The sequence below is a fragment of the Rhinolophus sinicus genome, linkage group LG11 (assembly GCF_036562045.2).
Source record: "Rhinolophus sinicus isolate RSC01 linkage group LG11, ASM3656204v1, whole genome shotgun sequence".
Taxonomy (NCBI): Eukaryota; Metazoa; Chordata; class Mammalia; order Chiroptera; family Rhinolophidae; genus Rhinolophus; species Rhinolophus sinicus.
The window spans coordinates 1,594,511-1,620,590 of record NC_133760.1 but is presented as its reverse complement, the minus strand read 5'-3'; the positions used below and the strand labels follow the sequence as shown (position 1 = coordinate 1,620,590).

Here is a 26,080-nt window from a genome sequence, read left to right as displayed (position 1 = left end):
CTGCGTGGACAGTGGGTGGAGACTAATCCCCAAATTGAAAGTAGCCCACCAGGCTTAAGCCCCTTGACAAGAGGGGACAAAGAGGAGGAATATTTGGAGCTGGGCATGGGTGGGGGGTGCAGGATGTGGGAGGGCGGAGGGGTGTGGGGGTGGAGAAGGATGAGAACATGCCTCACTCCACCAGGTACTTTTTGTCTGTTTGTTCCCTGCTGTGTCTCCAGGGTCTAGAACAGTGCTGGCACACAGTGGGTCCTCAGTCAATATTTGCTAAATGGAAAACAGACACACACACATGCGCGCGTGTATGCCACGAGCTCTGATCCCCCTCTTGTCACCAGCAGCTAATGTACGCCCCCTGGAAAGAAACAGTCCTGTACTGAGCAAATACCATGTGCCAGGAACCCAGCCAAGGCGAACTGTGGCTTTTTTCCTCTTCACTTGATTCTTTCCACAACCCCCCACGTAAATGGATCAGCTCATTGATTCTACACCACAGCCCTCTGAGGTAGTTACTCTTATTATTCCCATTTCACAGATGAGGAAACTGAGGTGCACACAGATGAAGCCACTGGCCCCAGGTCATACCACTAGCAAGAGGCAGAGATGGAGAGGCAAACCCAGACTGCAAACCCAGTGACATTACACATTGTATCTACAGATTGAAGAAACTGAAGCCCCCTACCCAAGGTGACTAGAGGCAGAATATTGGCCCCCCAAAGGTGTCCACATCCTAATCTTTGGGACCTGTGATGATGGCATCTCTCATAGCAAAAGGGACTTTGCTGCTGTGATTAGATTAAGGGTCTTGGGGTGGGGAGATGATCTTTATTACTTGTGTGAGCCCAATGTAATCATAGTGTCTATGTAAGTGAAAGAAGGGGTCACTATCAGAGGCAGAGGAGGGGACATGATGACAGAAGCAGACTTTGCAGTGAGGCATTCTGCACACACACGGAGGAAGGGGCCACATGCTGAAGGATGTGGGCATCTCTAGAAGCTATAGAAGGAAAAGGCAAGGGCATGGACTCTCCTCTGGAGCCTCCAGAAGGAACCAGCTCTGTTGACACCCTCATTTCAGCCCCTAAGACCCATGTCAGACTCTGACTTCCACAACTGTGAGCTTATAAATGTATGTTGTCTTAAGTCACTAAGTTTGTGGTACTTTGTTACAGCAGCCAGAGGAAACTTAGACAGGCACCCAGCTCTTAAGCGGCAGAGGCCGGGTTCGAACTCAAGTTTCACCAAGTTGAAAACCCTGGACCTTCTTGGATGTGTGAAGTTTGGAACTAGTTCAGGTACTTTTTAGTCAAGAAACCAGCACTTCGACTTCCACGAGAATTAAGGAACCTGGTACATAAAGATGCCAATGGCATCTCAGGGCTATAATGGGAATTAGTGAGTTAACCCACATGGAGCACTAAGGGCAGTGCCTGCCTGGCACTAGTGATGTGTTAAAGGTTATTATCATTACACCTCTTTCCTACCTACATACCATCTGTGTCAGTTCCTTTCTGTCTTCCCTGCTCAAGATCCTTCCATGGCTCCCCAGTACCTTCAGGGTAACGTCCAAATCCTTCATGGCAATTAAGAGCTTTGGGTCCTGGCTCATTTCTCCTAGTGGGTCCTACACTGTGTAACACAGCAGACAAAGGCACTTGACTGTCCCGGGCCAGGTTTCAGGGACCTCCTGGACTTGACTGAGAAAGCCTCCCTACAGCTCGCAGGCTCACACCGTCTTCTTTTCCAGACCTTCCTCCACAACCACACACAGAGTGGCCACCATCGCTAATCAGCCACTTCCTCTTCTGGGGCCACCATGCCCTGTGCTACATTTGCTATAATACCTTGTATTCTAATCGTTGGATCCATGTGTGTCTGCTTTTCAGGCTGGGAACCCATTGAGGAGAGGGGTGAATTCTCATTCTTGATTGATCGCTGGGCCCTTCAGACAGAAAAGTCCCAAAAGAGGTGGAGTCCATGGAATGTTATCCAGCCATAAAAAGGGATGGTGCCCAGGTACGTGTTGCAACATGGATGAAACTCAAAAACATGATGGTCAGCGAAAGAAGCTAGACATAAAAGGCCACATAGTATATGATTTCATTTATATAAAATGTCCAGAAGAGACAAATTCATAGAAACAGAAAGCAGTTTGGTTGTGGCCAACGGCTGCCAGGAGGAGGAAATGGGGAGGGATTGCTTAATGGGTATGAGGTTTCCCTCTGGGGTGATGAAAAAGTTCTCAAACTAGATGGAGGTGGTGGTTAACTTGCAAATGTGCTAAATGCCACTGAATTGTTATTTTAAAATGGTTAATTTTATGTTTTGTGAATTTTACCTCAATTAAAAAAAAAAAAAAAGAGGTGGGGTACTGTGGGAGGAGATACTCCCTAGATCTGAGGGAGGAAGAGCTGGGGGCTGGACTCCTGGGCCTGTGGAAGCAGGAGGAGGCTGGGCCCAAACACCCACGTACCCAGAGACAGGATGCCGGAAAGTGGAGGGCTGCTTGCTGTGTGGAGAGAGCAGAAATGGTCTTAGTAGAGGAAGCCTTTGCTTTCTGGTGGAGATGTCATCACCAAGGTCTCCCTCCCACTCACACCCTGTCTGCTGGGGAACTCCAGCCCAGTAGAGGAAGGGAGAGGGGAAGGCAAGTTGGGGGAAGGAGGCAGGGTCACCGGAGGCCCTACATCCAGCAACCTAAGGACAGAAAGTGCACCCAGAAAAGAGATGGACCTGCAGGCCTGGATTCTGGGTCCTTGAAAAGGTAAGAGCCAGGAGGTTGGACCCCAGGGGCTAGAAATAAATGCTTGTGTTCTAGAACAGCTGGTGGCCCAGACATCTGGATCCCCCAAGGAGGGAGGGTGGAGAGAACTGGAAGCTCTCATTTCTGGGTCCTGGGGAAGATAAGGGCTGGAAGTTTACAGTTGAACCTATAAAGCAGGAGGAAGTTGGAGGCCTTTTAAAGCTAAGGTGCTGCCTGGTAGGTTCTGAGGAGACCAGAAGTGGTGGTTTGGGGGTGAGGTCCCTAGAAAGTGGCGATCAGATTCTTGGCCCGACGCTGTCCTGCAGCTGTTTCAGTGTGGACTTTGGCTCTGTAGAGAGCTCACACCCGCCGGAGCCCCACCCCACATCCCAGCTCCTCTTCCTTGAACCTCGCACGCAGCCCCAGTCCTGGGACTGAGAGAGAGAGAGAGAGAGACAGAGAGACAGAGAGACAGAGAGAGAGAGACAGAGAGAGAGAGACAGAGACAGGTGAGCATCCTGGGGAGCCCTGCAGCTGGCAGTAGAGGGGAGGGGCTAGGAGAGACCTGGGAGCTGGGTTGGAGTAGGGCAGCTGGGAGAAACTTCTAGATCAGGGTTGAAGACTGGTGTTTGAAGGACAGTTGTAAGATAGGGAAAGTGCCCCAGAGCTGAGAGCTGGCCTCAACCAACCAGACCCGGGCCCATACTTATGCCTGGGAGCCAATGGGGGCCTCAGAGGCTGGGGGGCCTCAGAGGCAAGATGCCATAGTCTGATGCACCTGGACCCTTAGGGAAAGTTCCTCACCTAAAATGGAGGGACGATGGGCAGGTGGGGGAGAGAGAGAAGAGGGTGGGAGAGACACACACAGATATTGGTGGTCCCACACTCCCCCTGCAGAATCTGGCATGTGGGGCTACCTGTCCGTGCTGCCTGCTTTCCTGGCCGTCTGGGCTGTCGCTAGCATCTGGACGGTGTAAGTGTTAGAGGCAGGATGATGCCTGGGTCTGAGGGAGGAGGGGCTGGGAACTGGGGGCCTGGACTCCTGGGTCTGAGGGAGGAGGGGGGATAACAGAAAAGTTGTCACTGAAAACCGCTGCTCATTTGATGTTTTCCCTCTCTTTCAGTTTTGCCATTGCAGTGTCCAACAGGACTGTGAACCTCACCGAAGGCATCCCCTATATCAGGTAGCTTTGGCACTTGGAGGGTCCATTGGGAGGAAAGGGGGTGTTGGCTCTGAGGAGCCACAGGATGACCCTTTATCTTCCCCAGTCTCTGTGGATCGTACCCCCCTCAGAGCTGCATCTTCAGCCAGCTGCTCAACATGGGAGCTGCTATGGGTAACTGTGCCCCAGCGCTTTCCCTTCAACGTTGCTCCCCGCCCCCACCGCCCCAAGCCAAGGAGTCCCCAGCCCCTCCTTCCTCAGACCCAGGAGGCTAGGTTCCCAGTCCCTCCTCCCCCAAATCCAGGAGTTTGGCTCACACCCCTGGACCCCCAGTCTCTCTCATCCCACAGCCCTCCCTCTCCTGGGGTGGGTCCCCGGTCTCCTGCCCACTTCCCTCTCCTCCCAGCTGCCTGGATCTGCATTCTCCGTTACCACCAGCTCCGGGACTGGGGCGTCGGAAAGTGGCCTAACCAGATGATTCTGTGGTCGGGGCTCCTCTGTGCGCTGGGCACCTCCGTGGTGGGCAATTTCCAGGTGAGACGCAGTCGGCTCGCGGAGCCCAGCCCGGGGTTCTGACCGGCCAGAGTCTGGCACTACAACTCCCAGCATTCCTCGGGGCCGCCGGCTTCTTGTTTCGGGGGCTCGTCCCCGCACAGCCTCCTGGGAGTTGTATTTCTCTGTGTGTCTAGGGCCCTGGGTGGCGGTGGCGAGTTCCGTTATTTGAATGGAGCGCCGCGTGGGAAGCTCTTTATAATTATTAGGTTGCACTCTAGGACGTAGGGGTAATTCCCTGCCACCAACCACCCCCATGATGAAATTACTAAGATTCACTCATTCTTAATGTTTGCAAACCGCACGGGTTGAGTGTTCACTTGGTTTTACATTCTGTACTATTTTTATTCATTGGCACAGGACTCTAGGTAGGTCCTTCTTGGAGAAATCCCGCAGAGGTTTTTTTTTAATTTTTTATCGGTTGGTCTGTGGTGGTCAGAAATGAACCCAGATTCATATGCTCTAGAACCTGCATTCTTAACAGTGAAGCTCAGTAGATCTTTGTAGAATAAATAAATGGAGAAATCTTACTGATTTACTTTATGTTATCATTTTATTTTACTATAATATCTCTGATTCCAAAGGCTGGCGAAACCATTGGGTGCTCAGACCAGAGGCTGCCTCCAGCTTTTCAATAACGACCCATCATATTTGTATAACCATTCACTCACTCATTCACTTATTCCTGTGTTCCTCAACCTTTCTTTTTTTTTTAACTATGACATCACTCCCCTGAGGAGCCTTTTTAAAACAATTTTCCTTAATCATCCCTTTTCACATGAAATTTTTAATATTTTAAAATTTTAACATAATATATACCATATATTGGTAAGCCACAAACCATTGTAATATTTAAAATTATTTTGCCCTCCAAGCACCAATTTTTACACCCTTGGTGGCAGTATATGTTTTCCCCTACCGTGGTTGAGAATGAAAGATTTATTGTACTTGTATTTATGAGTGTCTGCTATGTGCCAGGCAGTGTTTTTGGGACTGAGGCTACTCAGTGAGCCAATCACTGGGCATGGCAATTGTCAGTCACAGTCCCTGGGCTTGGTCGGGGCCCCTCCCCACCTCATGGCCCTGGCCTCCCCACAGGTCTTCCCTTCAACTCTCCTCACTCCTCCTTCCAGCAAAAGAACCAGCAGGCCACGCACCTGACAGGGGCCTTTTTCGCTTTGTTTGTGGGTCATCTCTACTTCTGGCTGCAGCTCCTTCTGTCCTGGAGGATGAAGAGCCTGCCCCAGCCTGGGGCCCCCTGGATCAGACCACTCCGCCTGGTCCTCTGCAGTCTCTGCACCATTCTCATGGTGGCCAGTATCCTTATGGGGGCTGAGGGCAGGGCTTGGGGTGGTTGTTCATTGGGGTGGGTCTGCTGTGTGCTAGTGTGGATGCCCCTCCTTTCTCAGCCCCGCTATAGCACAGTCGTCAGAGTGACGATCCAGGGTTGTGCTGCCTGGGTTGGAATCCCACATTGTCCACATACTAGCTGGGGGAAGGTCTGCTGATTTCTTAACTTCTCTGTGCCTCAGTTTCTGCATCAATCAAATGTGGATAAAGACAAGGCCAACTGGGGGTTGTAATGAAGATGATACATGTGAGGTGCTTAGATCAGTGCTGGCACATAGTTAGTGACCAACAAATACTGGGAGGATGATCAACCATTTGGGGTACCTGCTGTCTACTTGGGGTACCTGCTCTGTGCCATGAATCATGCAGGCTGAGACTGGAAACTGAGGTTCAGACAGGGGGAGTCTCTCAGCCAAGAGCCATTATAAAGTTCAATTGTGAAGGCTCTCAAGGGCAGTCTGTGTGTATCTCTTCCCAACTCCATGTTGGGTGATGTCATGTTAGTAGCTTCAAACAGCCATGGTGGGAGTATTTACATCACAGGAACTGGCAAACACTTCAAATTGGAGTTGATTGTTAAACATTTACCGGTGCACCACTGAGTGGCACCTCTATTCTAACCCACTTGTGAGTCAGCCCAGAACCCAGCCCAGCACGCCTCTGGGTGAGTCAAATCTCTCTCTGAGCCTCAGTTTCCATGTCTGTAAACTAGAGTTGCTTTTATCATACTGATAATTATCACTGCTAGGTAGAGTGCGCTGAGAGAGTGTAGGGGCTGCAGACTTCACCATGGGGACCGCCGGCCTCTGGGGAGGATAGAAGAGAGGCTGAGAGGACCTTTACATTCCCAAGATGCTGGAAAAAACCTGGCTGAGGTCCTGTGCTGACTGCATTAAACAGATCCCGTCCACTTTCCAGAGCAGCAAATTGAATTGCATGGACCAGGTGGGAAAGGCTATTCCAGCTACAAACCAGCAGATCTCCTCTGCTGGGCCCCGTTGGTGATAAGCTCCATCCCAACCCCTTTCATAGTCCCCACCGGGCTGATCATCGGTTTAGCGACAGGGTCCTCATTCTGTGTGGCTTAAATATCCCTTGGCTGCAAGGAGGGGGAGATGGACCATAAAGATGGCTAGCTGAGTGTGGTAAGGGCTGGACATCTGCAAAGATGGGCCTCAGACCTGGCAGATTCTGAGCTGGTTTTGCAGAACCAGATGCTTTGGGCCTGGGTCAGAAGGTTGGGGGATACTGCAGGTGCATGCATGCCGAGGGTGGAAAAACCAGTAGCGGGAGAGGGGAGATACAGTTTTTGGCAGGGCTGGAGATGATCTCCAGCGCTAAGATGAGGGGTTAGAGGCTTGGGCTTCTGCCTGGGGGCAGTGGGGAGCCATGGAAAGCTTGTGAGCAGGAAAGGAACAGGTTAGTTCTGGGGGTAAGCAGCTTGTTTGGGTGCTCACACTGTTTTTGCTCAAGGATCCATGGGGCTGGGTATATTGACTGCCTCAGAATCCTTGAATGAATTAAATAACGTCTAATCTGATCTGGAAGGAGTCAGAGCTATCTTGGCTGAGAGGAGGGAGAGTGTTCCAGCGAGGGAAGTTCCAGAAACCAAGAGGCGTCTTTGCTAGGCTGGAGCTTGGATTATACGTGCACTGCAGTTAGAAAAAGGTTTTAAGGAGTTGGGACTGGGGAGCCAGTGAAGGGATAAGGCAAACCAGCAGAGATAGATGCAAGGCAGACAGGATAAGACTTGGGTTAACCAGCTAGCCATGGGACATGATGGAGGTGGGAGGGGTGATTTGGGGCACGAGTGGATGGTGGGGGCACCTAGAGAAAGGATATTTTAGGAGGAAGATTCAATTATCTTTGGGAGTGAGCAAGAGGAACCTGAGGGCCATGGATGGGTGGGTGTCTTTAGGAAACCTTGGGTATTTGAGGGTGGAAGCAATACACCTGGTTGTCTGTCCTGGATAAGCGGGGAGATCAGGGGAGGCTGACGGGAGGATAAGAACCTTGTTCTGGGATATTGGGAATGCAGTAAGAACAGGAGGGACATGTGGGGGAAAATATTTGGGAAACAGCTTGAGATGGAGACAGGACTGGAGGGCATCCCTTTGAGTGTCCTAGAACCGTCGAGGAGGGTGGCTGGCCAGAGGGGTCATTCCAGCCGGGGCAGGGTGAGCATGTCACAGGAGGGTTCCCAGAGATGGCCTCACCTGCCCAGTCACATGGCAAACCAGCTGCGCGTCTGGATAGTTCCTGTGGCTGTGTGCCCTTGACCCTTGTGTAAAGTGGTCATCCTCCACACCTGGCTGCTGCGTTCTGCCTCTGCTGCCTGCGAGTGGGCCATTGCCATGCTGCTCTTCACACTGTTTGGCCTCTTGGCTGTCGACTTCTCTGGCCTGGACAGCTGCACCCTGTGTCTCCAGCCTGGCTCCAGTCTGAGCCCTCCGCCGCCAGCCTCCCCCATCTCCCTGCAGGCCCAGCCGGCCCAGGCGTTCTGACACAGACCTTGCCCCCATTTGCAGAGGCAAAAGTTGGTGGAGGCAAAAAATGCCAGTCTCTGGAGTCCCCAAGGTGAACGGAGGAGGCAACTTCGGGGATGAATCATCAGAGATGAACTTTCAAGAATGTGCCATCTATGCCCCTCCTGGACCCTAGTGGGTGTACACGTGTGGTGGGTCTGTAAACAACTGGTTGGTGGGAATCTTTGTGCCCTTCTGTCCCTGCCATCCAGCCCCACCCCTGCAATCAGGGCCACCCAGGAAGTGAGAGGCCAAGGCCAGCCAGCCATCCCTGATCAAGGCTATTTATTATTGTTAAACTTTTTTTTTTTTTTTTTTTTTTGCAACCGGCAGAATCAGAGACAGGGACGCAGGCAGGATCACATGAAACCAGAATTCCTTCCGGAGAGCAAATCCGCAAATGAGAACAGAAGGGCATGGGGGGAGGGGGGGCCTGGGGAGGGGTGCCCGGAAAGGGAGAGTTGGGGATGACACAAGGACAGATGGCTCTGTCCATCCGGATCTGCTAAGCCAATCCAACCAGCCCCCGTCTCTCCCCCACCCCACCCCACAAAGAGATTGATCAATAAATAAAATAATAAATTAACCAATAAATAAAATAGAAACAGCTCCCCGCCCTCAGTGCCCCCTAAAACCACCCCCCGTTGGGCACGGCCCTTTGAGCCCCATCCCTGCAGGGCAAGGCTGAGTTTGTTGTGTCTCCCCCCTCCCTATGTACTCCTTGGGCCCTATTTACAGATTCACAGTTGGGGGGCAGGGAAGGGGGGTGGAGGGGGGTCCCCTCCTTCCCCAGCCCCCTGGGGTCAGGGCAGAGGGGTCCCATTGGTGGCCAGGACCTTCTTGTCTTTGGGGGGTCCTCGGCGGGGAGAGCTGGTCAGCTCTGGGTCTGGGCGGCCAGGTGGGGGCTGCAGGCTTCGGGGTGGGGTACTAACAGGCCGGGTCTGGGCCCCGTTCTTCTCATCTATGGGGAGAAAGCAGTTTGGCACAGGCTTTAGAGCTGTGGAGCCCAGCGTGGAGGTTCCTGCTATCAACTGGCCTCAGTAATCTTAAGGCCACCAAACCACAGGGATCGCGCTCCGGTGACAGTGTGCTGAGGCCCAAGCCCCCAACATGAGGCTGGGAGCCTGGGAAGATAGTTGCCAGCGGGACACACACCAGCAACCAGGCCTGGCAACCCTAGAACAACAGGTCACGTATCCTAGGCCCCCTCCAAACCTTGTGGCTTTGGAAACCAGGCCAAGTTTGTCCAAGTGAGACCCTATTGCCCGACTTCAGGAGACATTCTCAGAGACAATGGTTACAACCTCTTTGCTAAGGTACAGCTTGTATGGCAACAGATATGATTTGAATTCTCCAAATCACAGCCAGAGGGTCCCTCCTTACTTTCCACTACGCTGGTTGTTAGGGGGAACGCTCCTTGGCAATGGGGCCTGCAGTGCCTATAGTAGGTTGTTTGGGGGTCTTAAGCCCTCCCAGTTGGGCCTGCCTAACTGGGGTCACCTTTTTGTGGGGCCTGACTTCCCGACTAGGGGACTGTGATAGCAGCACTGGTTGCCAGTAGTCATCTAACAATTTCTATAGGGCCCAAAACAGTACCTGAGGTCCCCTAGCAGAGACTGGCTCATTGTCATAGCAACCAATAAGGCTCTTCCCCCTTCTGGGGCAGACTGGAGGTTGCTTCCTGCCCTGTTCCCCTTTATAAGTTACATGGTTAAAGCCCCAAGGGTGCCTGTAGGTCCTGCATCTTTAAGGTTGTACCCTTTTGGGAACGCTGGTTGCTAAGGCCACCTTTCCTTGGCAAACAGGTCTAGAAAGGTTCAGGGAACCTAACTTGCTTTCTGGTTGTCTGGGCAACCAGGCCCTGTGGAGACTAATGGAGCAGGGTTTCTCCACTCCCGACTAGTGACACTTGGGGCCAGATATTAATATCTCCTTGCTGTGGGGGCATCCTGTGCACTTTGGGGTATTTCACAGCCTCCCTAACCTCCATCTATGAGATGCCAGTAGCATCCCTTTTCCCCCAAAACTGAGACAACCAAAAATATCTCCAGACATTGACAGATGTCCCCTTGGGGGCTGTGATAGGCCAAACCATGCACTGCTGCAAAGAGGTCCATCTTCTGATACTGAGAACTATGATTATGTTACTTTATAAGGCAAAGGGAACCCTGCTGTTGTGACTAAGGCTAAAGCCCTCAGGTGGAGTGATTGTGTTGGATTATCTGGGTAGGACCTTAAAACCTTTCCTAGTTGAGGTCAGGGTCACAAGGAGATGTGACCACAGAATGACTTTCAAGAAGATGCCGTGTCACCAGCTGTGGAGATGGGAGACAAGCAAAGGAATGTGGGCCTGTGGCCTCTCGGAAGACAGAACCAGATCTCCCCACCCCAAAGCTTCCAGGAGGAAGTGTGGCCCGGTTCTTGGGACACCTTGATATCAGCCCTGTCATTTCTGACCTTGGTGAAATGGGATCCATCTGGCACCACTGCTGCCACGCAGACCTGACTCTGGGACTTGGGGTTCTCCAGTGACAAGGCCACCCAAGCTCCTGCCCTCATGGCTGGGGTCCTGTTTACCTGCTCCCTTTTCCCATGGGGCCTATGGGATACCTATTCCAAGGGGAGGAGCTGCCGTATCTCAGGAGTAGAGCTGAGCAGGACTCTCTCTCCACTTAGGAATTCTGGTCATCCCTGGTTGTTTGGGAATTCCACTTTATGACAAGGAGTCTAGTGTCCAAGAAGCCCCACCCCCTAGAGAATGTCTCCTGACATTCTCCAGCTCAGCAAGGCCAGAAAGGACACCAGCTTCTCCAGGAACCTGCTCACAGGTCAGCAGGTGAGGCCTCAATGAAACAATAGCGTCAGCGCAACAACAGGTGGGCCCTGCTTCCCCACAGCTAAAGCCTCACCTGCAAACCAAATGCTGAAGCACATGGTCACCAGGAAGCCTCCCCTCCACCCCACAGGATAGAAGAGGGAGATAGCCCCACATCCCTGCCTCCCACCTGCCAGGGCCTGTACGGAGGGCTGGTCATGAGTGCTCAGCAGCTGTGCCTGGATGGTCTCCACGACTCGCTTGAACCGACGGCTGGGACCTGGAAGGGGCAGGGAAACGGACTGACTTGGGGACATATGGGGACAGGGAAGGCCCTCCCATCCTGTGGAACCTGTGGTCCCTCCACCCAGCAAAGGACTCTCCCTCCTCTTGGTCTCAATTTCTCCTAGTCTGTTGGGACCAGGCATAAATCCATGGTTTGCAAATGGAGCTAAGAAACGTTAGATTTAAGATAACAAGTTTTCTATTTAAGTAGGTTCTATTACTTGTTAGTTTCTAGTAAAGGCCATGCAGCTAGAAATGTAAGAAAAATCAATGGGAGGAAGAAAATCTTAAAATTGAGAATGTTCTGTATTTTAGTCTTTAAGGAAGAAAAAAAAAAAGCCATAATTCATTTTGGTGATGTAACACCCCAGTGTTCCATAGCAACCTGGTTTAGAAATTATGGGAGCAAGCTCATCTCCCAATTGTGACATATTAACCCCGTTGACAAGGAGAACAGAGGTATCCCTCGTTCTCCAAACTCTTGTTATCGGGACTCAGGAACAAAGCAGAATTGGAAACAAGGCATTTCTGTGGTTTTTATCTTTTGTGCCTACTCTTGATTGGTTGTGGCTGCCTTGAGTTTCTGAGGCTGCCCTGAACTCTACAGGAACAACTGCTGCGATCAATTGGTAATGTCTACTCTAGGTGCAGGAATGGAGAGCTTGGTTTCTCCACTTTCCACTAGTGACAGCAGCACCAATGTCTTCGCTCTTCTGACATAGAGTCTTAAAATAGTAGGAAGAGCTCTGTACTGGGAGGTCAGGAGACATGGGCTGAGCCCTAGTTCTGTCACAGTGTGCAGTGTGACTCTGGTCAAGTCAATCGAGGACTCAGTTTTCTTATCCATCAAATGGATGATTACTAACACCTCAAAGGCTGCTGGGAAGCTTTGAGGAAATAGTGCATATAAAGCACTAGGCACACTGTAAATGTTGCTACCACATTAAATGCTGAGGAGAAAAGGGAGAAGATGTGGGTGTCTGAGTGAGGAGGGGGCTCACACAGCCAGCAGCAGCTCAGCACCATCTCCTCCTCCCTTATGCTGCCCTCCTGGGCTGCTATCCTACCTCAGGTGTCTTCAACGTCCCAAACACTTGGCTAGGGCAGTCTAGTCGAGGGAAACTTACCAGAGATGAGAGTAAAGGTGACAGAGTAGATGCCGCCACCACCACCACTGCCATCCCGTCGGGGGGAGGGCTCTGGCCCCTCAGAGGAGCTAATGTCCACCTGGAAGCGGACGGGCTTCTGGAAGACGGAGGGGCCACCACTGGCCTTGTACTCAGCCCTGAAGCTGGTCTGTGACAGCACACTGTGACTCAGGCTGGGGATCTGAGAGAAGTAGGGGACATAAGTAGGAAGTGATTCCAGTGACCTGATTCCAGTGAATGGATAATGAACCCTACCACTGCCTCTGCCCAAGGAACTAAAAATCCCATCAGTCACTGGGGCAAAAGGACAATAAAAGGCATCAGGAAGCCCCATTGCCTGCTGGGATTTGTAGTTTTTCCCCCTCCTATATAAACAGGGTACAAGAGGACGAACTGAGCAACTGATTCCCAACTTAATGGTAAGGGAATGGCAAATCACCAATCCTCAGGAGCCACTACTAATATGTGGTAACTGTAATTCAGGATCCTATTTCATCACTTCCAGGCCCAGGACAAAACAAACCTCTCCTGCATCCTTGCTCCCACAATGATCAAACCCAACTGTCTATAAAACTACAAATCCCATGCACCCCAGAAAGAAGTCAGGCCTGTGCTAAGGTGGTGAACATTAAGGGCTGCTGGGATTTGTAGTTCTATGGTGGCCAGGGTACATGGGGACCCAGTCCCCTCACCGACAGGAAGGCATGGACAATGTCTGCTTTGATGCTGCTGAGAGGTTTGTCCTTTAGCACGAGGAATATTTGTTCTTCTTTGTCCAAGGAGATGAAGTTACCAAACCAGGAGCGTTTTGCCAGCCTGAGTGGGAGGGGATGGTTGGAAGAGGGTCAGGAGGGAGCTAAGGGAATGAATTCCCCCTTCTCCCCTCCATCCCCTCTTTTCTCTTCCCTGTCAGACTCACTCTGGAGAGGACTCTGGCGTCAAACTGGACATCTCCTCTGCGGTGGGGACTGGGGGGGGAGGGGAGGGCATGGTCAACACTTGTCCATCATCCTCGCGTCCAGCACACAGGCCAGCAGTCGCCTCCAACTAGGGGGTCCAGACCCAGTGTCTATTCACCTCCCAGTAGCTAAACACCCCCAAATGACAGGCTGCCTGATGTTTCTTCTAGGGCTGGGGCCCCATTAGGCCACGGCCCCCGGTGGGGCTGACTCGCCACGAGCCAATGGAACAGTGAGCCAGAGCGCCCAAGAGGCGGGTCCTTCAGAGGCAGAGGCCCCATCTCCTCCATCACCTGCATCTCTGCTCACAGCCCCATCGTCCCCTAGGATACGGGAATCTGGGCCCCAGACTCCTCCCCACATTAGGACTCAGGATTTCACGCCCCCAGGGACCCTGTACCCTGCATCTTGCGCCGGTGAAAGCGAGGGGAGCCCAGGAAGCTGTTGCGGATAGAGTTGAGACGACTCCTCCAGGCGGCTCCTCCGACGCCACCACCCGGGCTTGGGGGCGGTGTTGTTCCCGGGGTCCCAGTGGGGCTGGCCCGGGGCGTGTGCAGGGGAGAGTGCAAGGGAGTCCCCCCGGAGGAGCGTGGGGAGCCTGGGGGACCGGGCAGGGGCGTGGAGCGGGCACTGGGAGGCGGGGGCTGCTCCCCGGCGCCCCCACCCCTGGGGCCCCGAGAAGGCAGCGTCTGCGTTTTGGAAGTCGGAGAGCCCCCGCCCCGAGCCTCATCTCCAGTCCCCGGCTCCGGTGAGAAGGAAAAGACCGGACTCTGTCAAGGAGCGGAGGCGGGTGAGAAGACTACAATTCCCAGGAAGCTGTAGGCGCCCATTCTCACACTCACTCAGGAGGGCCCCGACGCATGCTGGAACTTATAGTCCAATTATCCCCCCCCCCGCCCCCCCCCGCCCCCGCCCCCCGCAATCCCCATTGTTAAGGGGACAGGGGCTTTTTCTATCATGCTCACCGCTGTAAACCAAGCAGTGACCAGTACCCAGTAGACGCTCAATCACCTTCTTTTAAATGAGTAAATGAACCCTTCAGACCCAGTGAACACCCAACCCTAAGAGGTGGAAATGGCCCATGGATTAAAATACTAATGAGGCCTTGGGTCTTTGGCCCGTTAGGTACAAGGAGGCAACATTTCTAAACTTCATGGGAATTACAGTTTGTGAAACTCGATCTTTGCTACACAGGATCTTCAACCCTTTACCCCTTCTCAATTCATCGGGGACCTGGCCTTACCCTCGGGCTGCTCAGAGGACTGGAGGACAGACCAGTGGAGGCTCCACTGACACTACGGGATCTGTTTCCAGGATAGATTAAACAACAACAACAAAAAAAAAAAAAAAAAAAAAGAAGGAAAAACCAGGAGGAAGTGTTTCAAAAGGCTCAGATGTCCTCTTCCTTCAAAATGAGGAAACGAGGCCCAGAGAGGGCAAGTGACTTGTCTCAATCACACAACAACTTAGAGATGGGGATGGGGTTAGAACCCTTAAGTTCTTCCCCACCCAGGACTGTAAATCCCATTGGAGGGGCAGGGTTCCTACCTCTGGCTGTGCTGGGCCATCTCTAGGGCCCGTCGGGTAGGTACGGGGGAGCCGCCACCACCGGCATCAGTGATGCTCAGGACTTCCATGGACTTCCGCTCTGGCCGCCGCTTCCCGTGACGGCTCAGCATGGGGGAGTCCACACGCTTCCGAGGGGGGTCTGAGGGCCGAGAGTTTCAATCCAATCAAAAGACAGATTCATCCAGCTGTACATGGCATTCAGACAGATGGAGAAACTGAGGCCCCGAGTGGAGAGGCGTTTTGACAAAGGTCACAGAGCAAGTCAGGGAGTCTAAACCTGGAACTTCAGGTCCTGCAGCTCCTTCCCCCCTCGGAAATTTGGGGTCTGGACTCCCAGCCCTGCCTTCTCACCAACATCATTCCGGGGAGGCAGGTCCTGGTCCTCACAGCTGGGGTACCGCTCCTTCCGATCCAAAAGCAGATAATATATCATCTTTTCTTGGTTCTCCCTATTGGGGGTGGAGGAGAGGATTGGAGTTAGAGGTCAAGTCCCAGAGGCGGTTCTTACCCACTCCTTGCAGCTGTGGCTCTCTGAGGGCTCAGTCCTCCCAGTATCTCTGTCTATGGTTCAATTTTCCTAGGTATAAAAACGGTTGGTTCCTTTGTCTTGGTGTATATCTCAGCATCACTTTACTCAATCATAATAATAATAATAAAGATAATGATGATGATGATATCTAACATTTGAGCATTTACTATATGTAAAGTACTATGGGAGACACACCGTCTAAGTCTGTCTCAGCATCCGTTAATACTTTTCAGCAGTCTGTCTTTTCCCTGCTGGTTCTACCGCCCCCTCGTGGTTCCTCTGGGAACAGCTCCACGCGGGAGTTTTAAGCCACGCCCCATCTAGAGGCCAGTCTGCCGCGTCCAGGGAGTCTGCGCGTGCGCGAGGCCAGGCACGCCCTTGTCGCGCCCCTGTGGGCTGTCGCGGGAACTACCGCAGTTCACCGGGAGTGTATATTTTGGCGGAGGCCTTACTCCTCGCTGCGCAGCTCGCGGTGCAGCCGCTCGCGGTCCCTGAAGCAGCCCAGGGAAGCCATGCTCTCCAGGACGTCGGGGTCCAGCTCTCCATTCGATGGCAAGCTCCGCATGGCCACCCTACGGCCTGGGGCTGGCTCCAGGCATGGGTCCAGCTCGTGTTTCCCACCCCTGAGGAGGGGAAGAAACATGATAGGGAACCCAGCATCAGGGATTCCAGCCCTCTCTTATTTGAGACTCAGGGGTCCTGGGTCCCAGCCTTCACCTCTTGGGAACCCAGGAATCCAGGCCCCCCAGCCCTTCCTCCCTCAAAGCAAGAATCCAGAATCCTAGCCCCCCAGAATCCTTCCTCAGACCCAGGAGTCCAGGCTCCAAGCCCTCTTCTCCCTCAGATTCAGAAGTCCAGGCCCCCAGCCCCTCCTCCACCTGTGTCCTCTTCCCCTAGGACCCAGAATTCCGAGTCCCTAGCCCCTCCTCATTCAGGAACTGGGGCATCCCCGTAGCCGGCCCTCCTGCTTTGAGGGCCCTGGATATTTGGACTACTGTCCCTCCCTCAGGAACCCCTGTGTCCAGTTCCTCCATACTTACAGGTACCAGGGATGTTTTTGAATTTGCTCCAGCTGTGAGGGGGTGGGTCGTAGAGAAGCACAAGTGAGGTTGTATGATCACAGTTGGTCGCAATGAAAGTTGATAGGGTGGTGTTAGGGGTCCTTGACTGCCCCCTACCCTCCCTGTCACTAACGGCTGGATGACTGCTCTTGCCTCCCCTTAGTGGCGGCTGAAGGTATTGCCCTGTGCATGCTCAGTCCAACTACTCTGGACCCTGCCTGGGCCACCTGGGATGGCCTGTCTGTGCATGTGCTCTCCCGCAGAAGTGGGGGATCCTCCTCCCCTTTTTGAAGTGGCAGGTTTGCAGGACTTGGGGCTGAGGTTCAGTCAGCAACTCCCCTCCTAGCCATCGTCCCAGGAACTGACAGGCCCGTCCTGGAAATCCATCCTCATGACTCCCTTAGGGATTCTGTCCTCATCACCCACTGTCCTGGTCCCCCCAACTCACACTGAGCCTTTTCTCTGGCTCCACTTCGATCATCCCCCTCAAAAGGCTCTGGCAGTCTGGAGGAATGAAGTGTGGCATGTGGAAGACACCCCGTTTCACCTTCTCCAGCAGCTGGCGGAGGTTGTCATCATCGAAGGGTAGAGCCCCCTGGGTGACAAATGACCCACCACTGTCCCAAGCTCTCCCAAGGCTCCTGGCTGCCCCATCCCTTTTGGGGCCCCCCTCTGGACCAGCCCACAGCTCGGTGACTGAATGGTTACCTCCAGGATCTTGGTCTGCTGGTGAATACACAACCCACCTTCCTGATAACAGCTAAATATTTGAGACACAACCCCTGGGGTGAGGATGGAACTTCATGTTCTATGCTTCCACCAGGCAGGATTGTTCTAGAAATGGAGGAGAGGCGAGGGGCACCTTACCACAAGCAGGGCGAAGAGGATGACCCCACAGCTCCACATGTCTGCCCGGCGGCCATCATACTTTTCTCCCTGGAAGGGATCAGGACCAGCCATGAAGTTCATTTCTTCGCCAGGCTCCCTCCACTCCCATCCCCTCCATCTGCTCCTCACTCACCTTAATCACCTCTGGACATGCATAGTGGGGGGACCTGAGGGAGAGACGTGACGTGAGCCTCTGCCCAGCTTTACCCCTCCACTGGGGACTCAGGAGGCAGGCCCCTGACTCACCCACAGCTGGTCTCCAGGAGGCTGTCCCCCACCTGCAGGGATGCCATGCCGAAGTCTGCAATGCGGATGTTGTTCTTCTCATCCAAAAGCAGGTTCTCAGGCTTCAGGTCTCTGTGGCTAAGACAGGCAGGTGGGGCTCAGGCCTCTGTCTCCCTCCTGGAAGCCTAGGCCCCATTCAGTCTCAGAGGGGGAGACTTCTGGAGTCTTTGACTAGGGACAATTTCGAACATGTACCAAAGTAGATAGAAGAACATAGAGAAGCCCCCTGTACCCATTCCCTGGCTTGAGCCATTATGAAATCAGGGCGAGTCTTCTCTCATCGATACCCCTACATCGTCTCTCTTTGCAACACTGGATTATTTTGTGGGAGCCCCCATATGTCGTATCATTTTATACACAAATATTTGAATATGTATGAGGTGAGATATTTTGAGGTAAGCAGGACTGATATTGAACTGGCTCTTTAAATATTTAAATATTTCCATACTGAATAATAAAAACACAATACTGCTACCCCAAGCTTGTCACTGGTCCCTCCCTCAGGTCTCCCTTCCCCCCAGGGCCAAACTTCTTAAGATTTAAGAGTTACTGTCTGGGGGGGTGAGGCGGGGACGGCTGGAGATTCTACTATTTCTCTTGGAAGTGGTCAGAATTGGGTCATACTGGTTGTTAAGTATGTTGACTATAGTCCCTTGGAGGTAAGTATTTTTAATGTCAGGGTTTTGACACCGTCTTGTCAATAGGGAGGTGTTGACAATTGACATGAGCTGCATTTTTATCACCCAGCTTTACCCCTAAGTCTGAATCCCTCCGCCCTGATCCCCACCCCATCTCCAATTCCCATCCCAGAGAGAGAGAGGGGTGCAAATAGATGAAGTTGAAAGACGAACCAAAAGCATCTATTTTGTACCTTAATTAATCATAAACATGCTGCATGTTTAATATCTTGGTTTGAGAGCTGAAAACAATTCAGAGAGGAAAGAATGATCTTTTCCTGTGGGTGTTCATATTCCAAAAAATAACCTCAACCCTTACCTCCCACCAAATACAAACATTAATTTTAAATGAATCCCAGGCCTAAATGCAAGAGCTAAAACTATACAACTTCTAGAAGAAAACATAGGAGGGAACCTTAGCAACTTAAGCTGGGCAAAGATTCTTAAATCGGACAAAAAAAGGCATGAACTGTAAAAGCAAAAAAAAAAAAAAGATCAACAAACTGGAGTTCGTCAAAATGTAAAACTTTTGCTTTTCACTAGAGATTGTTGTAAAAATGCAAAAGCATGTCACAGACTGGAAAAAAATACTTGAAAAATATACATCCAATAAGAGATTTGTTGCTAGAATAAATAACTCTTACAATTCAACAATAAAAAGACAACCAATTCAATAAATGGACAAAAGATCTGCATGGACATTTCCACAAAGAAGATATAGGAATGGCCAATAAGCACATGAAAAGATGTTCTACACAATTAACCATCAGGGAAATGGAAGTCAAAACCACAATGAGATCCTACTTCACACCCACTAAGGTGACTATAATCAAAAAGCCAGATAATGGCAAGTGGTGACAAGGATGTGGAGAGATCCAGACCCTCATAAACTGCTGGTGGGGATGTTAACTAGTGCAGCCATTTTGAAAAATGGTCTGGCACTTCCTCGAAAGGCTGAACATAGAACTCCCATAGGACCCAACAATTCCACTCCTAGGTATGTGGAATTGAAAGACTGAAAAGACAAAGAGAACTGAAAACAAACACAGGTACACGCCAAAACCTGTACATGAATGTCCATACGTCCACATTATTCATAATAGCCCAAAAGGAGAAATAACCAAAATGTCCACCAACCAGGGAATGGATGAACAAATTTGGTCCATCCATACAATGGCATATTACTCAGCTATGAAAAGGAATGAAGTACTGACACCTGTTATAGCACGGATGAACCTTATAAATGTTTTGCTAAATGAAAGAAGCCAGTCACAAAAACCACATATAGTAGGATTCAATTTCTATGAAATGTCCAAAATGTAAATCCATAGAGATAGGAAGCCAGTTAGTAGTTGTGCCCCTCACCAGATGGAGTAGCTATGGCAGAAGTCCAGTGCTGATACGATCTGGCGGAAGAACTTCCGGGCCTCCTTGGGGGTCAGTCTCCCCTTCTTTACCAGGTAGTCAAACAGCTCACCTCCAGAGACATGCTCCAGAACCAGGTACCTGAGGGACATGGAGCGGGTAGAGGGCTGGAAGGGACAAGTGAGGGACCAAAGAGCCTGGTCTACCGTTTCCATCAGTCCCTCGACCCCAATACCAGACTCAATCCCATGGAGGCAGAGAACTCTAATTTCTGCAAATCCCTGGAAGGAGTAGATTCCAATTCCCATGAGTCCCTGGAAGGAAGAGATTCCAATTCCCATCAATCCCTGGTAGAGACTCCAATTCCCATCAGTCATTGAGAAGCAGAAACTTAATTCCTGTCAGCCATGGGCAGTGGAGATTCCCATGTCAACCTTAGGGGTCAACACTTTGACTTATAGTTGTCCTCAGGAGATAAGGCAATTTCGTTAGCAACTAGGTCCCAATTCTCCAAGACCCCTAGGAAATAAACCCCCTATTTCCATCAGCTTCTGGAAAGCCAAAGTTCTGATTATCATTAGTTTCTGGGCTGCAGATAACGGAATTCTCATCTATTCTTAGGCAATGACATTTGCAGTGTGCACCACGTCACTGTCAACTTCTGTGAGTTAAAGACTACAACTCCCATCAGCCTCACGGGAGGTAAAGACTCCAATCCCCATTAGTCCTTGAGAGGAAGAGACTCTAATACCCATCAGCCTTTGGGAAGCCAAAATTCAATTCCCATCAGCCCTAGGCAGCAGAAACGCCTATGGTAACTTCAACAATATTAACACTTTGACTGCTAGTTGTTTCAAGAGCTATGGCAACTCCATTAGTACTTGGAGGATGGACACCCCCAATTATCATAGGATTCTGGGAAATAGAGACAATCCACCCATACATCTCCATTGGCTCCCTGGAAAGCCAAGCCTCTTATTCGCATAAGTCTCTGGGGTGAATAAACTGAAATGACACTAATTTTTAGCAATAATGATGGTACTGTGTACTAATCTAAGTCAATTTCTGTGAAGGAAATGACTACAACTCCCATCAACCCCAGAGAGGTGAAAAAAAACTCCCAACTCCCATAAGCCTCTGGGACATAGACTCCTACTTCCCATCAGCCACCTGGATTTTAAAGACTCCAAATCCCATGAGGCTCTGGAAAGTTTAAAAACTCTCACTCCCATCAGCCCTTCCCCCCCAACCCCAGCTCAATTTCTGTGAGGTCTTGGAAGGCTGAGATTCCTCAGTGAGACACAAACTCCCCTGGAGTGGGAGTGATAGCTCCTACTGCCACACCTGGGGAAGCCCAAGGACTACAATTCCCATGAGGCCCTGGGGCCAAGGCCGCTTCCCGTCTGGGGAAACCTGTCTTAGCATCTGATGGGTGTTGGGAGTCAGTTCATCCTGGGGACTGTGTAGTGGGGGCAGCGGGGCTGTCCCCTCTCCTGCTGCCCAGCCCAGCTGTCCCTTGGGTCACCAGAGTCCAGACAAAGGCCTATTGTCTGAAGCAAGGACAGCTTTGAGAGAGGGACTCAGAACTCCTAAGGAGTCCCATTGTTGGATTGTCCAGTCATAGTGCCCAGAGTTATGTTGGAGAAGGAGAGGGGCCTCCAATGCTCCAGAGTGGGGGTTGGGAGGAAGCAGGAATCCCTGGGCCTTGAGCTTTGCTAGGCCCCATTGCCTTAGCAAATGGGGTATGAGGCGAGGCGGCGAGTAGGGATCTGTCCTTAGCAAGTTGGGTCTGGTCAAGGACATCCAGATTATTCAGTATAGTGTGTTCCCTCAGTGCAGTGGAGTGAGCGACTGGGGCTGGAGTGCAAGGGGGAGGATCAGCCTCTGTCTCCCTCTCAGGGCAGCTCAGGTTTGGTGGTCCTGTCGCTGAGGCACATTAAATTGTTAACATCATGCCAGGTCAGTGTGGGAACAATCAGTGTTATGCGTGTGCAGGGGGGTGTCCCTGTGCTTATCATTAGTTTCTGGGCTGCAGATAACAGAATTATCCCGAGAAGGAACTGGACCTTCAGTGGCCCAGCTGGGAGACCTCAAGTTTCCCCAGGCCCCTCCAGGCCTTGTTTCTAAGAAAGCTCCCATGCTAGGAACTTGGGGAGGGCGCATGGAGGGGCTGGGTGTCTATAAATACCTACAAATATTTCTTATTCTCGTAGACATCGTGGAGCTTGAGGACGTGCGGGTGTTCAATGAGCTTCAGGATGGCGATCTCCCGCTCCACCTGGGGGACAGGGTGGTGACAGAGAAATGGAGGTCAGCACAGCCTGTCTCCCTCCCCCCCATTTCCATAAGGATCCCCTCTCCCTGAAACACACACACACACACCTTCATCAGCACGGATTCAGACAGCTTCTCCCGGTTCACGATCTTGATGGCGACCTTCTGGCCCGTGATGCAGTGGACCCCGAGTTTAACCAGCCCTAGGGGAGCAGGATTGAAAATGTGGGGTGTGCTCCCAGAGCACTGTCCCCCAATCTGGCTCTTATGCACCCCTTGATACCCTGTTTCCTACTCCTTCTCCCACTGGCTATTTCACAGTGGCCTGATTCACCTTGACTTGAGCTCCTGGGGGCTGACAGTCGCCATGCTCACAAAACACAGTTCTCTGCCCACTCCCTGTTGCCGAGTTCTGTTCCTCCTGATTGTCCATCCACCCACATGCCTTCATCTCCATAGCCGCCTTTGATTCTCACCTCGATTCTGTCCTTCCGGGGTGCCTGTACAAGTTCATTTCTCCGTATAGTATTTCCTCACTGTGTCTCCATAGTTTTGTCTCTCCCAATCTGCCTCCTTCAAACCTCTCTCTCTCTCCTTCCACCCATCACTTCCTTGAATTCTTTGTGCTTCAATCTTCGGAAGACTCCATGTCTCCCAAGGAATATAATCTCATGTTTGCCCCTTTCCCAAACCATCCTCTCTACTTTCTCCCAAACCCTGACATTCTAATCCCCTTCTTTTAATAGCAGCTGTAGCTAGGTGAATGCAACCCCCAAAGGTATGCCCACTCCCCAAAGGAAACCCCAAAGCCACAGACCCAGGAGTCCAGGCCCCCAGCCCCGCCCCCTTAGACCCAGGAGTCTGGGCCTCCAGCCCCCCTCCCTCAGACAGCAGCCAGGCCCATGGCCCCTTCCTCCCCAAAACTCTGGAATTCAGGTCAGCAACACCTTCCCACTCTCATCACTAGGTTCTGGAGGTCTGACTCTCTCCCCTCCTACCTCAGGCCCTGGCCCTCAGCTTCATAGAGACTCTGGAGCCTTCCCTGGACCCTCTGCCCAGGTCACAGGTGTTCAGCTTCCACCCCCATTCAGCAGGTAAGAAACCATGACTTGTGCCGCCTCCCCCCACAGCCACTACTGAAGGATTTGCCTCTCACATCCACCTTGCACCTCTGTTCCTGGTGCTCACACTGAGCCAGCATGCTGGAGAAGAGGGAGGATGCTGTAGACCCCACAGCCCCAGTCTCACTCCCTATCATTCCAACGGCCTTCTGAGGCCAGAGGACAGTGCAGAGGGAAGCAGCTTCCTGGGCGCACCCCAGTCCGGCACCTCATCCCAGCCTGCGTCTGTACTGCACCAAGGACCTCTGCTCTCATTGCCACCATCCCTGCTGCAGGCTGGCCTCCCTTCCCCACGTTGCCGGAGCCCCTCCAACCTCTGCCCCAACCGGGTGGGAGCCCTTGGGCCCCAGGATCCTCCAGGAGTCCAGGACCCCAGCCCCCTCATCCCCAGGACCCCAGAGTCTGAGCCTCTTCCCTACTCTATCCTGGGGACCCAGCAGTCTGGACCCCAAGTTCCTTTTCTGTGAGGGACCCAGGGGTCTGAGCGGCCAGCCCCTGCCCTTTGAATACCCCTGAGTCCCGCCCTCTGCCCTCAGCTTCCCCTGCCCCCGCCCCCGCCAAGTGTTCCCTCCCTGGGCTCACCTGTCTGTCCCTTGCCCAGCGTCTTCTCCAGCCGATAGGGGCCCACATACTGGGCATGCTGGGGTGGGTGTGGGTGTGGGTGCGGGAGGTGGTAGGCGGGGGAGCCCCCGCCTCCCTCCTTGGCCCCAGACGACATGGTGCCCTTGGTCCCGGCCCGACCGGCCCCCCGGCCGCCCCCCCTGCGACCGGTCGCCCCGTCTCTCCGGTGGGGGCCAGCGACCGCTCTGTCGCGGCCCCCCCGGCTGCCCCCCAACTCTCCGGGGGTCCCCAGGGGGCTGGGCTGGGCCCCCCAGTCGGCGGGCCGCGGAGCTGGGGGGGGGCGGGCCTGGGGGGTCAGGCCCCGGGAGTCAGCATGGCCCGGGAGGGGGGGGCTGTGCGGCCCCCCCTCCCCAGCCAGTCCCTGGTTGCCCCCCCTTCCTGCGCCTCCCCCCGCCGGGGGGGGGGTGGTGTCTGCGGTGCGGGCCGGCGGATGCTGCAGGCCGAGGTTTCCCCCCCGCCCCCCCACGAGCCCTCTCTCCTCCGCCTCCTCCTCCTCTTCGCCTCCCCCCGCCACCTCGTCCTTTCTCTCCGGCACGCTGACATCACCATCCGGGGACTCCGGGCCCTTCCCCAAAGTTAACCCTTTCGGAGAGGGGGGAGCGGGGCAGGGGGCGGGCTTGGGAGGTGGAGGGATGGAGAGGAGGTGGGAGGATGCTGGGATGCTGAAGAGAGGATGGAGCGAGAGAGCTGAGGAACAGACAGATGGGGCAGGGATGGAGCTGCACGAAGGGAGGTGAAGTCCCACATAGAGACAGATATGGTAACAAGAGAGATGGAGAGGACCAGAGACCCAGCTGGGGCAGGAAAGGGAGATGCAGGAAAACAGAGACGGGCAGAAATGGGCAGAGACAGAAGAGAAGAAAGGAATATAGAGAGAAGCACACAGATGAGGAGAGAGCTGTAGGAAAGCAGAGAAAGAGAGGAGGTGGAGAATCAGAGAAGTGGGAAATGGGGAAACAGCCAGTCAGAGAAGAGGCAGAAAAATGGCCAGGTGTAGGGACAGGTTCAGAAAGTAGCTAGAGAGAAACAGGGAGATGTAGAAAGAGAGAACTACAGAGAGAGAGGTACAAAGACAGGGATAGAAGGGTTACACGCAGGTGGAGGGCTAGATGATGAAGGAGATGGTGACAGATTGGAGGGGCACAGAAAGACAGAGACAGAGGCAGAGGAAGGAATTTGGCGACTTGCCAACCCCACTCATCTCTGTTTCCCCAGACCCCCAAGCCTGCCCTCCCTGGGTCTCCTTTCTCTACCAGCACCAGGGCCCCATATCCACCCACAGCCCAGGGTACATGTTCCCAGATCAGCTTGGTTCCATACTTCCCTTTAGGATCCCCGATGCTCCTACAGAGAAACTTCTAGAACCCCCTGAGGTCTTGGGCATGTTTTTAGACCCCTGTGTATTCTCTGTGCCCGCTACAGGGTCCCCTAGATCCTCATGTGGGCCTTGATAGAATCGTATGTTCACCAACTCCCGCACCCCCCACCCCATAGCATATCCATGGATCTGTGCTCAGCTAGATTTCCATGTCATCCAGGACTCCTCTATATCAGGTACCCAAACATGTGAAGCATCCATTTAACCCCCAAGTCCCCTACAGAGTGTACACATGAGCCTTTAGTTTTGTGGTCCACCACCTTCATTCCATGAACCTCTACCGAGTGCCAAGTCTGAGCCAGGTACTGTTGCAAGTGGTGAGGGCACAGCAGCGAAGCAAACCAACAAAGATCCCTGCCCTATGGTGCTCCATTCTAGTGAATGAGGCAAATGATTAATCAAGATAATCAAGCAAAACATGTAGTCTCTTAGTCGTGATCAGTGCCAAAGAGGAGACAAGCAGGGAAGGGGGATAGGAAGTATTTGTCCAACAAGCTATTTTAGATAGTGCCAAGAGGAAACAGGAAGTGTGAAGGCTCTGTGTGGGAGTGTGCCTGGTGGGTTGCAGGAACACTGAAGGGGCCAATGTGGCTGGAGGGGAGCGGGGGTGACGACTGAGAGGAAAAGAGGTGAGGAAGCAGATCTCATGGGGCCTTAGGAGTCCTGACTTATGCCTGGTATTCCGTAATTATTAACAGGGTCTGTTTTCACTTTCAAGTGTCTCGCTATAAATGGAAAATCACGTAATTATCCTACTTATAGGTCACTGTAA

General features: G+C 52.6%; 2 protein-coding genes across 8 annotated transcripts; one reads left to right on the top strand and one right to left on the bottom strand.

The window, feature by feature from the left end:
* The first annotated feature begins 1,126 nt into the window (after positions 1-1,126).
* On the top strand, positions 1,127-8,893 carry TMEM150B (transmembrane protein 150B). 5 transcript variants are annotated; one of them, XM_074316047.1, is made up of 7 exons: positions 1,127-1,295; positions 1,887-2,764; positions 3,868-3,927; positions 4,013-4,080; positions 4,313-4,440; positions 5,592-5,775; positions 8,101-8,893. In XM_074316047.1, exons 2-7 carry the CDS (start codon positions 2,529-2,531, stop codon positions 8,310-8,312), a joined length of 888 nt encoding a protein of 295 aa, XP_074172148.1. In that variant the 5' UTR covers positions 1,127-1,295; positions 1,887-2,528; the 3' UTR covers positions 8,313-8,893. The 5 variants fall into 5 exon arrangements, with proteins under 5 accessions (XP_074172148.1, XP_019566500.1, XP_019566499.1 ...); XM_019710942.2 differs by lacking the exon at positions 1,127-1,295 and adding an exon at positions 3,641-3,716 and having other exon boundaries at positions 2,626-2,764; XM_074316048.1 differs by lacking the exons at positions 1,127-1,295; positions 1,887-2,764 and adding exons at positions 2,799-3,252; positions 3,641-3,716.
* On the bottom strand, positions 8,602-24,392 carry BRSK1 (BR serine/threonine kinase 1). 3 transcript variants are annotated; one of them, XM_074316044.1, is made up of 19 exons: positions 23,892-24,392; positions 22,297-22,391; positions 22,107-22,192; positions 19,915-20,055; positions 17,834-17,950; positions 17,721-17,754; positions 17,567-17,635; positions 17,148-17,294; positions 16,679-16,710; positions 16,091-16,261; positions 15,461-15,558; positions 15,089-15,248; positions 14,784-14,844; positions 13,941-14,310; positions 13,501-13,549; positions 13,274-13,397; positions 12,561-12,762; positions 11,339-11,428; positions 8,602-9,294 (listed from the first exon to the last, which is right to left on the bottom strand). In XM_074316044.1, exons 1-19 carry the CDS (start codon positions 24,025-24,027, stop codon positions 9,137-9,139), a joined length of 2,340 nt encoding a protein of 779 aa, XP_074172145.1. In that variant the 5' UTR covers positions 24,028-24,392; the 3' UTR covers positions 8,602-9,136. The 3 variants fall into 3 exon arrangements, with proteins under 3 accessions (XP_074172145.1, XP_019566496.2, XP_019566497.2); XM_019710937.2 differs by lacking the exon at positions 23,892-24,392 and adding an exon at positions 22,665-22,683; XM_019710938.2 differs by lacking the exon at positions 23,892-24,392 and having other exon boundaries at positions 22,103-22,192.
* Between the last annotated feature and the right edge of the window lie 1,688 nt (positions 24,393-26,080).